The 15,416-nt window shown below is 47.3% G+C and overlaps 1 protein-coding gene across 7 annotated transcripts in view; it reads right to left on the bottom strand.

Moving 5' to 3' along the window:
* The window catches only part of BBS9 (Bardet-Biedl syndrome 9), a 483,236-nt gene that overhangs the window by 236,752 nt on the left and 231,068 nt on the right, over positions 1–15,416 (bottom strand). For all 7 annotated transcript variants that reach the window (XR_005661271.1, XM_039915128.1, XM_039915127.1 and 4 more), the window contains one exon: positions 14,099–14,194. Coding sequence is in view for 6 of the 7 variants with exons in the window: in XM_039915128.1 (XP_039771062.1) it covers positions 14,099–14,194 (96 nt within the window). In the remaining variant the exon portion in view is untranslated. The remainder of the gene's footprint in view (positions 1–14,098; positions 14,195–15,416) is intronic.

Below are 15,416 nucleotides of genomic sequence, written 5' to 3'. Positions count from 1 at the left end.
TGACCCCCAACCAAAGTACCTGCGACGCTTTAAAGCCGTACATGGAAATTGCTTTGGCGGGCACAACACTTACAAGACAATCACAAGACTTAACGGAGGAGAGAGTTCAACGAGGGAGACGGATTAGGCGCTTTTTCTGAATCCTCCGGATCAGATGGCGCCATTTTCAAAACTCTCAGAAGTTACACAGAATGACAGCTTGCCTTAAAAATAAAGGTAAATTAGTGTAGCCAGTCACCATCAGGGCAACCCAGCGCAAAGAGGAATAGAAAATGGCAGCAAACCCTGGCTGAAACAGCCACAAGGAAGGAGAAATTCCATGAAGATTCACGTCAAGTTTATTCTTCCCCACATCTCGCGAGATTTTCCCAAGTTAGAACAGAGAACCCGGCAAAGCAGTGTGGGAAAGTTTACTCTAGGAGCCCAAACGTCATCCCTGGACAAAATTAACAAGGGGGAAGAAACAGGAAAGGAAAACTGTAAAGGAAAATCTCACTAATGACAACAGAGTCCTCGCAAAAGGTCAAACCGTACCATAACCGGCTAAGTGACCTCCATGCTGAGAAAATACGTGTCCCGGTGGGGGAACGGGCCGGGGTGAAGTTGACGAGAAGCTTGGGACGGGAGCACCCCATCGTGTGGATTGGCTCCACGAACGAAAGGAGAGCTCGGGCTTCGGGAACTGTGGCAGGCAAGCTGAGGTTGTGACCTAATGCAATCCCCTCCGGGGACACCTCTTGGGCCTGGTTCATTCGTTCAACAGTATTTATTGAGCGCTTACTATGTGCAGAGCACCGTACTAAGCGCCAGATGTGGGACGTGTCAAGTGGACAGTTGCCCAAAGTGAAGCAGTGTGATCCAGGGTCGGGGAGTTCATAGATAGGTCAATCCCAGGATGGGACATGGCTGGAATTTGGTGGGCAAAGCCAGACCCTTTAGGGAAAGAGAAGAGCTCCCTTTTCCAAAGCAACAACAGCTTCCTGGGATGCAACTAATGATCTGTCTGAAGCTTCCCCACTCTGCCCGGTGGGAACAAGAGGCAGGGGGAAGGAAAGGAACGCGGTGGCGTGCATAGGGGAGGTAGAGGACACAGACTAAATGGGGAGCGGAAAGACGGAGAGAGAAAAGAAATGAAAAATACGCCACGCAGGGAGAGGCAATCAGATTTGCCAAGTATCTTCTCCTCCCCAGGGCCCTGTGGAGTTGAAAAGTCCCTTCCCTTTGAGGCAGAGTGAGGATTACACGGTGCCCATGTGGGTGGAGGGGGGAGAATCCCAGAATGGGGTTTCCCCAATATCCATGATGGCTAAGAAAGGGGATTCCTCATAAAGACAGGCCCTATGAAAGCCCCCTCCCTCAGGGTCCCGCAGGTGGGGGAATTCGGGCAGAATTCCCAGCAAAATGGGATTTAGCTACAGTGAGACCAATGACTATCGATCCCTTCAGTGTCACCCCAGTGAGATCCAGCTGCCCTTCCCAAGGAAAGAGGCTCTGGGGCCGATCTAGACCCAAGAGGTGTTGCTTCTCTTAGTAGAAAGCATCCCGCTCAGGACGGAGACTGCCCGTTGGCCTCTTGGATAAGTGGATGACAGCAGGGCCGGGATTTGGGGGAATTCCAGGTTGGAACAGTCACCTGTTCCCCGGCTCCCCCAAGGGAATGGACAAAGACAACTCCCCTTTCACCAACTCCTTATTCCTTCGGGGCCGACGACCTGATCCTGGTTCTAGCTGACTCCCGGCCCCTTTTTAACTAGTTGGGAAGAGAGGTGGCTTCCCCGTCTCCTATCGGCGGGGTAAGATGGGCTCACAGATCCCCTGGAGTGGCATCTCAGTCTTTTCTTCCCCCAGGAGCTCCACTGGACTCCCGATTAGACTATAAGCCCGTCAAAGGGCAGGGACTGTATCTGTTACCGATTTGTACATTCCAAGCGCTTAGTACAGCGCTGTGCAGATAGTAAGCGCTCAATAAATACTATTGAATGAATGAATGAATGATGGGTCCAATCCAGTTTGCTTGGATCCACCCCGGCGCTTAGTACAGTGCCCAGCACGTAGTAGCGCTTAAGAAATGCCATCGTTATTATCAGAGGAGCAGCGTGGCATCGTGGAAAGAGCCCGGGCTCGGGAGTCACAGGTCATGGGTTCTAATCCCAACTCTGCCACTCGGCAGCTGTGTGACTTTGGGCAAGTCACTTTACTTCTCTGTGCCTCAGTTACCCCATCTGTAAAATGGGGATTAAGACCGGGAGCCCCATGTGGGGCAACCTGGTTACCTTGTATCTAACCTAGCACTTTACAACAGTGCTTGGCACGTAGTAACTGCTTAACAAATACCATCATCATCTTCATTAAACGTCGTGTTCGGTCAATGAGCCTCGATATCAGTCCCAAATATTACCTAACGGCACATCAAAGCTTCAATACCCAGCTCCCAGCAACTAGAGTTCTAGATCCGTGACAATTATAATCGTGGCTTCCACCGACCCTTTCTAGTAGTTAATTTCACAATTCGGCAAGTTCCCAATGCATCACCAATTGAATGAATTCACATAACTACGATAAAAACACCTTTCTTTCCCCCTCTTTTGCCCCTCCATCCTCAGAAAGCTACAGCATTTTCCTCAGAGAGAGAAAAGGGACTCGGCCATCTGCGCACTTCTTCTTTTGTACCTCAAGTGAGCTGTATATATCTTTATCATCCTATTTATTTTGTTCATTTTGTTTAATGAGATGTACATCACCCTGATTCTATATAGTTGCCATTGTTTTTATGAGATGTTCTTCCCCTCGACTCTATTTATTGCCATCGTTCTCGTCTGCCTGTTTCCCCCGATTAGACCGTAAGCCGTCAAACGGCAGGGACTGTCTCTGTTGCCGACTTGTTCATTCCAAACGCTTAGTACAGTGCTCTGCACATAGTAAGCGCTCAATAAATACTATTGAATGAATGAATATACCATGGGGGACAGGGACCCACCAACAGGATTAGCTTTTATGTACCCTGCAGTGACTGGCGCATCGCAAGTGCTTAACAGATACTATAATCATCATCACGTAGCTAGGAGTCCTAGATTTCATATAACATCAGTCTTCAGAAGAGCGCCGCGTAACTCTCAGTGACTATCTCATTTCTCCCCACAACCTGACGTTGAGATGGATCAGAATGATCATCCCCATTCCGTGGGTGTGAAAACTGAAGCACAGAGTGAGGCGTTCGGGGTCACCCAGTAAATAATAACGGCGATAGCCATTAAGCCCTTACTACGTGCCGAGCACTGCAGATTCGGAATAACCAGGTGGGACGTAGTCCCCGCCCCTCAGCAAGCTCACAGTAAGTAGAAAGGAGAACAGGTACCGAATCTTCCGTGCTGCAGACGAGGAAACCGAGGCACAGAGATGTGAGGTGCCCAAGGCGCAAAGGAGGCAAGTGGGATTAGAACCCAATAGACATGACACTGGAACTTGGATTTCATCATCCGCAAGTAACGGCTACTAGACTCCCTCAGGCTTCACGGCGCGACTAGGCTATATATGGGGCGTTACTACCAATCCGGGTGGGTTTTCGCTTGCGGATCGTCATCCTGGGTGAAGAAGCCTCCGCATCTATATAACCTGAGCAAAGCGAAGGCCTCTGGAAGTCCTCTGCCTTTAATTTATTCACTCCTTCATTCGTCCCTTCACTCAACATCACTACTCTAAGTAGAAAACTAAATAAGGGGTGGAGAAGACTGCAAGGATGACTATTCGGACGCCGGTCTGCCGTTCTCCAGGGAGCTCACCATAGAAGAGTGAGGGACGGGAACGGCAAATGGTACGTGAGGAAAATTTGAAATTACAAAATCAACTAAATAAATGCAACGGGAAAAGCAATAACACGCAAGGGAGGGGTAAGGTGGTCTAGAAGAGCATCGCTGGAGAGTCAGGTGACCCAGATTCTAGAAGTAGCTCTCCTACTGGTCTGTCAAATGACCATGGGCATAGCAAGTCCCTCTCTATGCCTCAGTTTCCTCATGTTTTAAGAGATGTGAAGCCTACACCTCCTTCCTTTTAGATTGGGAGCCAGATGTCGGTCATAGACTATGCCCAGTCTGCTTTTTACATACAACCTGGAGAGTCAGAAAGAGCTCTGTTGCCTTGGTTGGCTTGGAAACCTGTCGTATGACCACGGCCATACCTCGCCGCCTCTCTATGCCTCAGTTTCCTCATGTGTTAAGAGATATGAAGGCTACACTTCCTTCCTTTTAGATTGGGAGCCAGCTGTCAGTCATAGACTGTGCCCAGTCTGATTTTTACATACAACCTGAAGTGTTAGAAAGAGCTCTGTTGCCTTGGTTGACTTGGAAACCCATGACCTTCCATAAGAAATCACAATAGTAGATCATTGTTACTTTACCCTAGATCGAGAGGCAAAATGGCCTAGTGGAAAGAACACAGGCCTGGGGGTCAGAGGACCTGGGTTCCAGAGCCTAGTGGCAGGAGCCCGGGCTTGGGAGTCAGAGGATGTGGGTTCTAATCCTGGCTCTGCCACTTGTCCGCTGTGTGACCTTGGGCAGTCACTCAACTTCTCTGTGCCTCAGTTACCTCATCCGCAAAACGGGGATTAAGACTGTGAGCCTCACGTGGGACAGGGACAGCGTCTACCCCAGCACTTAGAAAAGTGCTTGGCACATAGCCAGCACTTAACAAATACCATTGTCATTATTGTTATTATTATGATTAATAGTAACCCTACCTCTTCCACTTGGCTGGTACGGGACTTCCCTTCTCTGTGCCTCAGTTTTATCTATAAAATGAGGATTAAATCCTACTTCTTGCTACTTACACTGAGAACCCTGGGGCACGGGCTGTGTCCGACCCGATTATCCTGACTCTACCCCAGCACTTTGTACGGTGCTCGGCACCTAGTAGGAACTTAATAAAAATCCTAATTATTTATTATCATTGAAGGGACAACCATTTCCAAGACACTGGAGAATTCCTTTCCGTTCTTTCCAAGATACAGGAACATCCAAACATCCAGAGAGAAAGCCATTCCCATTTTTTTTTTTAAATGGGTCTAAGAGACTTGAGAATTTAATTAGGGTGGAATTTTCTTTCTAACGGCATGCACTCCAAAGCTGCATTTTTAAGCATTTGTGCAATTAAATTGGAATACCACATCACTTTCTGGTGCTGAAAGCTACTCAGTTCCCCTGATGAATTGATACCTCAGACAATAAACTATATTTGATTACCCTCTGCTGCTTTTATAGTCCAGGCTGTCTCAAAGGCAGGAAATTGAAGCGAATTTACCATTCGTCCCACTTCCCATCTTAGGCTGAACATCAAGCAGTTTTTAGAGGAGGGTGAATATGCGGTATCCACGATCCAGCTAGCCAGACCCCCCAGGGCAATGTCACCTGACGTTTTGAGCATTTGGATATTTCCCGTGCAAAAGATACCGTTTACTTTGTATACTTTGGATCTCTCTTGCTCGGCGGAGCTAAGGTCGAGCAACTTAAAGAGAAATGGGCCTGGTGGAACGTTCTAATGGCCCTCGGGTTTATCATTTTTCAAATAGACGGAAAGAAAAAGCACACACACTTCCCCAGCCGTTCATTCTCTACCACATCGTTCCACGTACGGTACCTGAGACTTTCCCGGGGACCTGAAAGGCACAGCATTCAGTTTCCATCTGAACGTATATGGAAGTACGTGGCCGGGTCGGGGGAGAAGTAAAATTAAAAATATGGAAATCCACTCGGGACCGACGAGTGCAATTTCTTTTCTTAGAGATGTTCACGGTTGGAGACTCCAAAGGCTTCTCAGTGGCCCGTTCAAGCGTTTTTTTCTACCTGACGGCCGAAAAACGTTCTCCTTCGTGTCCAACCGCAATTTCTCCCGCCTTACTTTAGGCTCAATCCCTCTACCTCAGTAGACACGAAGAACAGCTGGTTAGAGTTCTTCCCACAAAATGTTCCAAAGACTTGCAGACAGTTACTCAATCTTCCCTGTGCCTTGTCTTCTCATGAAACAATGCTAATTCCTTCAACCTTTCCTCATACGTTCCGTTTAATAGTTTTGACCGCTCCTCCCTGGGCACTCCTGAGTGTCCCCTCGTGCGTTTAGAAGGGGGTGACCCGAAGGGGACCCAGGAATCTAACAAGGGTCTCGCCAGAGCAGAGTTGAGCGAAGGGATTCTCTCGCATCGCTTGAATGCCAAAAGGTCTCCAATCGGGCGCGTAAATGGAGCCTCCACATGCAGCTGCCAGGCCACTGTCAAATTATAATAACGATTTCTTAAGCGCTTTGTGCCAAGCACTGTTCTAAGCTCTGGGGTAATCAGGTTGTCCCACATGGGGCTCACAGCCTTAATCCCCATTTTACAGAGGAGGTAACTGAGGCCCAGAGAAGTGAAGTGACTTGCTCAAGGTCACAAAGCTGACAAGTGGCAGAGGTGGGATTCGAACCCACGACCTCTGACTCCCAAACCCGGGCTCTTTCCACTGAGCCACGCCGCTTCGATCCCAGGGCTCGTCAGGTGCTGCCTCACGGCCAGGGCAAACCACCACCATCTCCTGACCATCACCATCGTGGGATGGGATGACGATGGGATTTATTGAGCACTTAGAGCACTGTACTCAGCACTTGCAAGAGCACCACACAACAGAGTTGGTAGACACATTCCCTGCCCACGGGGACCACCGCCACGGGAGGCCAGCGTCATGCCCCGTGGAGGCTCGAGACCGCCCGAGGCCTCCTTTCTCCACTCGCAGTTAAGCTCCTAAGGGCAGGGATCAGGCCTACCTACTCTGTTGGGCGGCGTGGCTCGGCGGAAAGAGCCCGGGCTTGGGAGTCCGAGGTCACGGGTTCTAATCCCGGCTCCGCCGCTTGCCAGCTGTGTGACTTTGGGCAAGTCACTTCACTTCTCTGGGCCTCAGTTACCTCATCTGTAAAATGGGGATTCATAATAATAATGTTGGTATTTGTTAAGCGCTTACTATGTGCAGAGCACCGTTCTAAGCACTGGGGGAAATACAAGGTGATCGGGTTGTCCCACGTGGGGCTCACGGTTTTAATCCCCATTTTGCAGATGAGGTCACTGAGGCCCAGAGAAGTTAAGTGACTTGCCCACAGTCACACAGCTGACAAGTGGCGGAGCTGGGATTCGAACCCATGACCTCTGACGCCCAAGCCCGGGCTCTTTCCAATGAGCCACGATTAGAACTGTGAGCCCCACGTGGGACAAACTGATCAACTTGCATCGCCCCAGCGCTTAGAACGGTGCTTTGCACATAGTAAGCGCTTAACAAATACCACCATTATTCTTTATTATTCTTATTAAGACTGTGAGGCCCACGTGGGACAGCGACTGTGTCCAACCCGATTCGTTTGTAGTCGTCCCAGTGCTTACAACAGTGCCTGGCACATAGTAAGCGCTTACCAAATACGGTCATTATTATTACTCTCTCGAGCGTTTCCTTCAGTGCTCTGCACGCCGTAAATACTATTATTACGACTCTCTCGAGCGTTTCCTTCAGTGCTCTGCCCACCGTAACTGCTGAATAAATCTCACTGATTAAATGATTGAGAGGCTGATCCGTTCTAATTCGAAGACTGATCTCAAGTAATGTAACTTCTGAGGATAAACCTCCCACCCCCATCCCTGAGAACTGTTTTCCTCTGTAATGTACTTAATGTAATTAATTTCTACTTCTTTATTGCTGCCACTGTTGACCCTCTTTCCCTTTTCTGTGAAGTTAATCAATCAGTGGTATTTACTGAACGCTTATTGGGTGTCAGGACCAAGCTGACCAACGACAAACGATCCTCCCTCTCTTATATGCTAAATATTTTGTAGTCCCAGCTCTGTGGCTTAACTATTTATTTGAAGCACATAGTAGGTGCTACGTAAATACAATAACAAATGACATTAGCTCCCGGTCAAATATGATCCCTTAGCTTTCTCTGCTTTTCTTGTGCCTCCCCTATCTTGTACTTGTGCTACTTCACTCCTGCTATTTTCAATTCTCACAATGAAAATCTCCCTAAATGAATCTCCTCAAAAGAGCCACCACATCACTGAAATCTCAGTTGGCCATCCCCGCCGTTACCTCTTGACTGGGGGTTATAAGGTAATAATAATAATAATGTTAGTATTTGATAAGCGCTTACTAGGTGCAGAGCATTCATTCATTCATTCAATTGTATTTACTGAGCGTTTACTGTGTGCAGAACACTGCACTAAGCGCTTGGAATGGACAAATCGGTAACAGATAGAGACGGTCCCTGCCCTTCGACGGGCTTACGGTCTGATCGGGGGAGACGGACAGACGAGAACAATAGCAATAAATAGCAGTAGCAATGTTCTAAGCGCTGGGGTAGGTACAGGGTCATCAGGTTGTCCCTCCTGGGGCTCACAGTCTTATTCCCCATTTTCCAGATGAGGTAACTGAGGTCCAGAGAAGTGAAGTGACTCGCCCACAGTCACACAGCTGACAAGTGGCAGAGCCGGGATTCGAACCCATGACACGCATGGAACTCAGGCTCTTCCGGATTTCCGGATCCTTCCTTCCGACCCCTTTGCTCCACATCTGTGTATCCCGGTGTCCCAGGTCCTACTCTACTCAGTAAGGTGGGGTTGTAACAAGCATTCGTTAAATTCTCACCCGTAACAGAAAGATTGAACATCTAGCCTCCCTTCATCTCAGACGACGAGCCCTGCGTAAGAGAGGGACTGGATCTGAACCGACGGCATCGTATCCACCCCGGTGCTTAGCATATAGCATGTGCAGAATAAATGCCATTATTATTATGGCCAGGAATTGCAGATTCATAGAAAGTTGGATGTGACTTTCAGTTTGCTCTGGACCTGGAGCTCAATTAGGAAACAGCCCACCAGCGAGAGGACAGAATCTATAATATGCCATCCCTGGGCTTTCTCTTCCTAGCGTGACCCTTTTAGTCAGATTCCAAAAGACCACGAGGGAGGTCTGAGCAATGCTTTATTTATTTTCTCTTTATGAGTATAACAAAAACTGATCTGATCCGCAGAGAACACACAATCATCTTCACTTACCCCCATGATAAACTGCTTCTTCCCCGACACATTTTTGACATCAGAGAATCCATCTACATCATTACTAGCAGTGGAGCACAACTTACAAACACTGAACCACATCTAATCTTGCCAACTGTTTTTCTTCCTTTTGTTTACGCCGAATACTTCACGCCATGAATCGCGCCTCTCTCTAGACAGAATGTCAGACTTTATCAGCTCCCAAGAAGGCCCAGATAACGGCTGTGATGAACAGGAATTGGAAGAACTGAGCTCCCCCCTTTTCCCTCTGCTCCCTCTACCCCACCCTTCACCTCTCCGCAGCTAAGCCCTCTTCTCCCCGCTTTCCCTCTGCTCCTCCCCCTCTCCCGTCCCATCCCCTCAGCACCGTACTCGTCCGCTCAACTGTATATATCTTCATCACCCTATTTATTTTGTTTAATGAGATGTACATCACCCTGATTCTATTCATTTGCCCTTGTTTTAATGAGATGTTCTTCCCCTCGACTATTTATCGCCATCGTTCTCGTCTGCCCGTCTCCCCCGATTAGACCGTGAGCCCGTCAAAGGGCGGGGGCCGTCTCTATCTGTTGCCGATTTGTACGTTCCAAGCGCTTAGTCCAGTGCTCTGCACACAGTAAGCACTCGATAAATACTATTGAATGAATGAATGAAAGAACTGGGAAACAGAACTGAATCCTGCCTTTTTCAGGTTCTCCACTGTCAGGGAGTTTCCTTTAAATCTTGATTCGAGGCTTCCCGAACTCGCTCAGATGGGTCAGGCTATTTTGACAGGCAGTTGGAGGGGGTAGGCTAAGGCCTGATCCAGAAGAACCTAGTGCTTCTGTAGTTCTGTGGCTGAGTTCTTGGAAAAACCCTGAATCGTAGTGGATTAGATTTCTAACATTCTGGGGCACCTAATAAGTGTCCAGTAAGAGCCCAGTATGCAGATCCCTGCATAAAGTAGGTGATCAGTTCAGAGACCTGTCCATTAGAGTCACTAGAGGCATCCACCACGATAGTCTGTCCAGAGAAGGCGATCAATAATAATAATAATAATGTTGGTATTTGTTAAGCGCTTACTACGTGCCGAGCACTGTTCTAAGCTCTGGGGTAGATACGGGGTAATCAGGTCGTCCCACGTGAGGCTCACGGTTAATCCCCATTTTACAGATGAGGTACCTGAGGCACAGAGAAGTGAAGTGACTTGCCCACAGTCACACAGTTGCCAAGTGGCAGAGCCGGCATTCGAACTCATGGCCTCTGACTCCCAAGCCCGGGCACTCTTCACTGAGCCACGCTGCTTCTCGACAGTACAGTGGTGTCTGATACAGACAAGTCACTCGATAAATGGGGTTAATGAAGATGACGCTGGAGATAAGTGAAGAGGCAACTGTTCAAAGCCTACGCCCTGGACCCAGGTTCCAAGGTCCGCTGTTCCACCTCTGTCCACTCTCACTTATTCAATCGTATTTACTGAGCGCCTACTGTGTGCAAAAGACTGCCCACTCCCTCCCTCCTTCAGAATCAATCAATCAGTGATTTTTGTGGGGAGCTTACTGTGTGCAGAGCACTGTGCTAACCACCTGGGAGAGTACAGTACAACGGGGTTCATTCATTCCATCGTATTCATTGAGAGCTTATTATGTGCAAAGCACTGCTAAGCGCTTGGAAGAGCACAGTATGGCAACAAACGGACACATTCCCTACCCGCAACAAGCTTCCAGTCTAGAGACAAGCTTCCGGTCTAGCCTCCAAGCTGACATCGTTGCAACAGTTGCTAGAATCTCTTCTGGACTCTAGTTTGATGAAATTGTTGTATTTTATTACAGTCACGTCAATCAGCCAGTGGCAGAAGAGGTCAGTAATTTAAGTTTTCCTCATGCTCTAGAAATAATTCTGAAATCTTATGTTTTTGTTATATATTTATATATATATACATATATGCATATATTTTATATATGTATATATATATATTTGCTATATATACCGTAAGCCCGTCGTTGGGCAGGGATCGTCTCGATCTGTTGCCCAATTGTACATTCCAAGCGCTTAGTACGGTGCTCTGCACATAGTAAGCGCTCAATAAATACTATTGAATGAATGAATCCCAAATCATAACAATTTACCTCTTCAGAAACCCCAAATTTTGGAATAGGACAAGCTAAACTATAGCAAATCAAACTTAACACGTGTAGCATTTCATTTAGTGAGGGGAGATAAACAGTCTACTCACAAACCACGGAGTTTAAGGGTAAATGATTTACTAAGTAAGCAGGTCAAAGTAAATTCTAACATAAATATATCAAAGTAATAATAATAATAATAATGTTGGTATTTGTTAAGCGCTTACTACTTGCAGAGCACCGTTCTCAGCGCTGGGGTAGATACAGGGGAATGAGGTTGTCCCACGTGAGGCTCACAGTCTTCACCCCCATTTTACAGATGAGGGAACTGAGGCACAGAGAAGTGAAGTGACTTGCCCACAGTCACACGGCTGACAAGGGGCCGAGTTTGGGTTCGAACCCATGACCTCTGACTCCCAAGCCCATGCTCTTTCCACTGAGCCACGCTGCTTCTCTACCATCACGCTGGCATCAAAGCCAACGCTCCTTTAGTTGAAAGCTCAGAACGTACTTACAGATGTTGAGATGGATTCCAGTGTAAACATGACATGCTCCACTCTGGGTTCACAGTTGGATTTACCTTACGATTACGAGGAGCAGCGTAGCCTGAGAGTTAGAACACCTTGGGTTTTAATCACAGCTCCGCCAACCGCCTGCTGTGTGACCTTGGACAAGACACTTAACCTCATCTGTAAAATGGGGATCCGACGCCTATCGTCCCTTCTACTTAGACTGTGAACCACAGGTGGGAAAGGAAGTGCGTCTGACCCGATTAACTCGTATCCACAAACTCTCCCATGCTGGGCAGCGGCGGCTCGGGAGAGAGTCGAGGGCGGAGACTGGAGTTTACTGCGTAGAAGGCAGCAACGGTAAATCGCCTCCGGATTTTTACCGAGAAAACTCTATGGACGCACTACCGGAACCATCGCAGATGGAGAACGGGACATTCTGGGAGAGACGTGTCCGTGGCGTCGCGATGGGTCGGAGACGACTCGATGGCGTAAGACAAGACACCAGCACTCAGTGTTCGCTTACCAAATACCACACAAATAATTACTGTTCCTTCAACATTATTCATTATATGCCATATTAAGACTACAGCAGAATGCACAAAATGGCCTTCAATAAAGTTTCTATACATTAGTTTCACGCTGAGGGGCCATAATTCAGCCCTTTACTAGTGATGGGACCCCCCTAGACCCCCCCCCAGAGCATTTCCTCTGGGACTCCCTTGTCAGGGGCTGGCTTTGAGGCTGTTGGAAGCGAACTGAAAAATCCCTGAAGGAACCATATATTGCTTTTGTTTAGAATATCCCACAGTACCTAATACTGTGCTCTGCCACAAATAAGGGTGTCACACTTGTTCTGCGGGAAGAAGAACCTGGCCCAGTGGAAAGAGCATGGAGCTGGGAGTCAGGAGACAATAATAATAGCGATAATTATGGTTGTTGAGCATTTACTGTGTGCCAGGATACAAGCAGATCGGGTTGGACGCGGTCCCTGGATCGCACGGGGCTCACAGTCTTCATCCCCGTTTTACAGATGAGGTAACTGAAGCTCAGAGAAGTGAAGTGGCTTGCCCAAGGCCACACAGCAGACAGGGGGCAGAGCTGGGATTAGAACCTATGACCTTCTGGCTCCCAGGCCCGTGCTCTATCCTCTATGCCACGGTGGCATCTAGGCCCTGCTCTGCCAGCTGCCTGTTGTACAGCCCCTATGATAAGTCCCTTGACCTTTTCATTCAATAGTATTTATTGAGCGCTTACTATGTGCAGAGCACTGTACTAAGCCCTTGGAATGTACAAATCGGTAACAGATAGAGACAGTCCCTGCCCTTTGACGGGCTTACGGTCTAATCGGGGGAGACGGACAGACGAGAACAATAGCAATAAGTAGAATCACGGGGATGAACATCTCATTAAAACAACAGCAAATAAATGGAATCAAGGCGATGTTCATTTCATTAACAAAATAAGTGATGACCTCCCTGGGCACCAGCTACCTCATCTGTGAAATGGGGATAAGATACTTGTTCTCCCTCTCTCTTCAACTGTGTGCCCAGAGTGGGACAGGGCCTAGGTCCAATCTGATTATCTTGGATCTATCTCAGTGCTTGACACGGTGGTTGGCATCCACTAAGTTCTTAACAATCACTATGAAAAGGAAGGCAAAGAGGAGCGGGAGGAAGGAAAAGAGAAGGACCGCGCTAAGACGCTGCTCCTTTCAAGGGCTAGGACTGAAAGGATGTCGCCACTTTTTGGAATCCATCTTTGGTTACAAAAAATTTAGGTAGCTGTCACCCAAATACATGAATCTAGACCCTTTTAGCATTCGGTATTCACTCCGTCTTCAGGCCCACAGCACTGATGTACCTGTCCGTGATTTATTTTAATGTCTGTCTCCCCCTCTAGACTTTAACCTCCTTGTGGGCAGGGAACGTGACTCCCAACTCTATTATATTGTACACTCCCAAGTGTTTAGGACAGTGCTCTGCACAGCGTAAATGCTCAATAAATACCACTGATTGATTGACCTAGAACACTGTCTCAATCGCTGTCTTGTTGCATTTAGGAAATGATTATAAGAACAGGGAATGAAACATTCACACTTCATTAATGAGTGTATCGCTGGACTACTGAATTGATCAAACCCTTTCTCATTTCCAGAGATTCTGTCCCTCTTCATAGAGAGAATTCTCATTTTCAGTTGACAGTCTATGGGTTGGAATTGACTGTGATCTCTGGACCTGTCCTCCCAACCTCAAGCGTTCCAGACAGTGCTCTCTCTTCTTGGTATGCAAACCTCAGGTCCGGGGCCCCCCTCGCTCATCGGTGAAACTCACCACCTCGTTTTAATTTACGAGAAGTCTTCGAAGCGAGAAGAGTGACTACGGAACCGCCTATCAGTTGAAACTCACCACCTTGTTTTAACTTACGAGAAGTCTTCGAAGCGAGAAGAGTGACTACGGAACCGCCTATCAGATGAAATCCCAGCACGTTCACCTGATCATCGTCCGAGGCGTCGGTAAAGTCTGCAACGGAAAACAGGGAACGGGGAGGCTGTTATTTCAACGGAATGAAAAATGAAATTTTTGCAAGTTAAAGGGTCGGTGAACTAAAAGAAGCAATCTGTCACCTTTAGCCTTCAATAAGACAGGGTTGCACGTGGCGAGCTTGATTCAGTCACCTTCTCTTCGAGATTGGACCTTTCCGCCTTACAAACAAAATACTGAACCATTTTAATTTCCTCTTCGAAAAATTTGATCTCCTAAGCTTTCCTTCTGAGCGAATAAAGTACGGTGTCTACCTTGCCTTCATCCTTAGGTCTGCTGGGCAGAGCTGATGAAAAACCTTTCTTTTCCCTCTCAGGAAAAGGTAAGGGAAAAAGAAACCATTTGAAGAAAGCCAAACTCTAAGAGCACCCAATTTTGATCCTCCTCAAAATGATCCAGGATTTCAGGACTCTGGAATTAAGACTTAAAGGTATGAAGATGCTATCAAACCAACATTGATGTAGACACCAGAAGTGAAATACACAAGCTAAAGTGAAAAGCTATATAAATTTTTAATTAAGCTTCCTGACTGGATGCAGCAGACTCAGGCATTTCCTGCAAACAAAATTTAACTCTAAAAATGTTACTGCCCCGACGAAAGGAAAGAAAAAAAACAGAAATAGAGACGAGGCGACTAATTCATCAGGACTAAACGTATGTCTTGGAAAAGCCGATTCCAGAATTCAAAAAGGGTTTTAAGAGACACTGGTGAATCACAACCTGAAGCCTGTCAGGTTTTCGAGTTTTTCTAAAAAGGACAGTGGATGTGGCTTTAAAAAATCTTAACGGGTTAAAGGACCAGACAGATGGCTCGAATTTAAATGTATTTTCTAGGGAATATTAAAAGGAACCATAGCAGTCATTTATCATAAAGTGGGCAAAAATACAAAGTTAGCAGCCTGATCATTAGACTGAACGAATGGAGGGCTTCTTGGGGAATATATGATGTTGGTAAAAAGAAAATGTAGACGCATGAGAAGGAAATACCGGATTTCTCAGTCCCGTCACTCTCACTTAATTGGATTTATTTGTTTGCCTCACATTTATTTACAGACTTCTGGCCAGGAGAGCCTTTTCCGACGCCACAACTATTAACAGTGGCCACCGCCATAAAATACGGTAGGCACGGTGCAACCCGAAAGTGGTTCAGTTCTGGTTACGCTGACACGCCCACTCTTCGTAGCATGAAGACTTCCTCACG

This window comes from Ornithorhynchus anatinus, chromosome 21 (genome assembly GCF_004115215.2).
Source record: "Ornithorhynchus anatinus isolate Pmale09 chromosome 21, mOrnAna1.pri.v4, whole genome shotgun sequence".
NCBI classification, from domain to species: Eukaryota; Metazoa; Chordata; class Mammalia; order Monotremata; family Ornithorhynchidae; genus Ornithorhynchus; species Ornithorhynchus anatinus.
The sequence above is the reverse complement of the archived record's forward strand: the minus strand, read 5'-3'. Positions and strand labels throughout refer to the sequence as shown.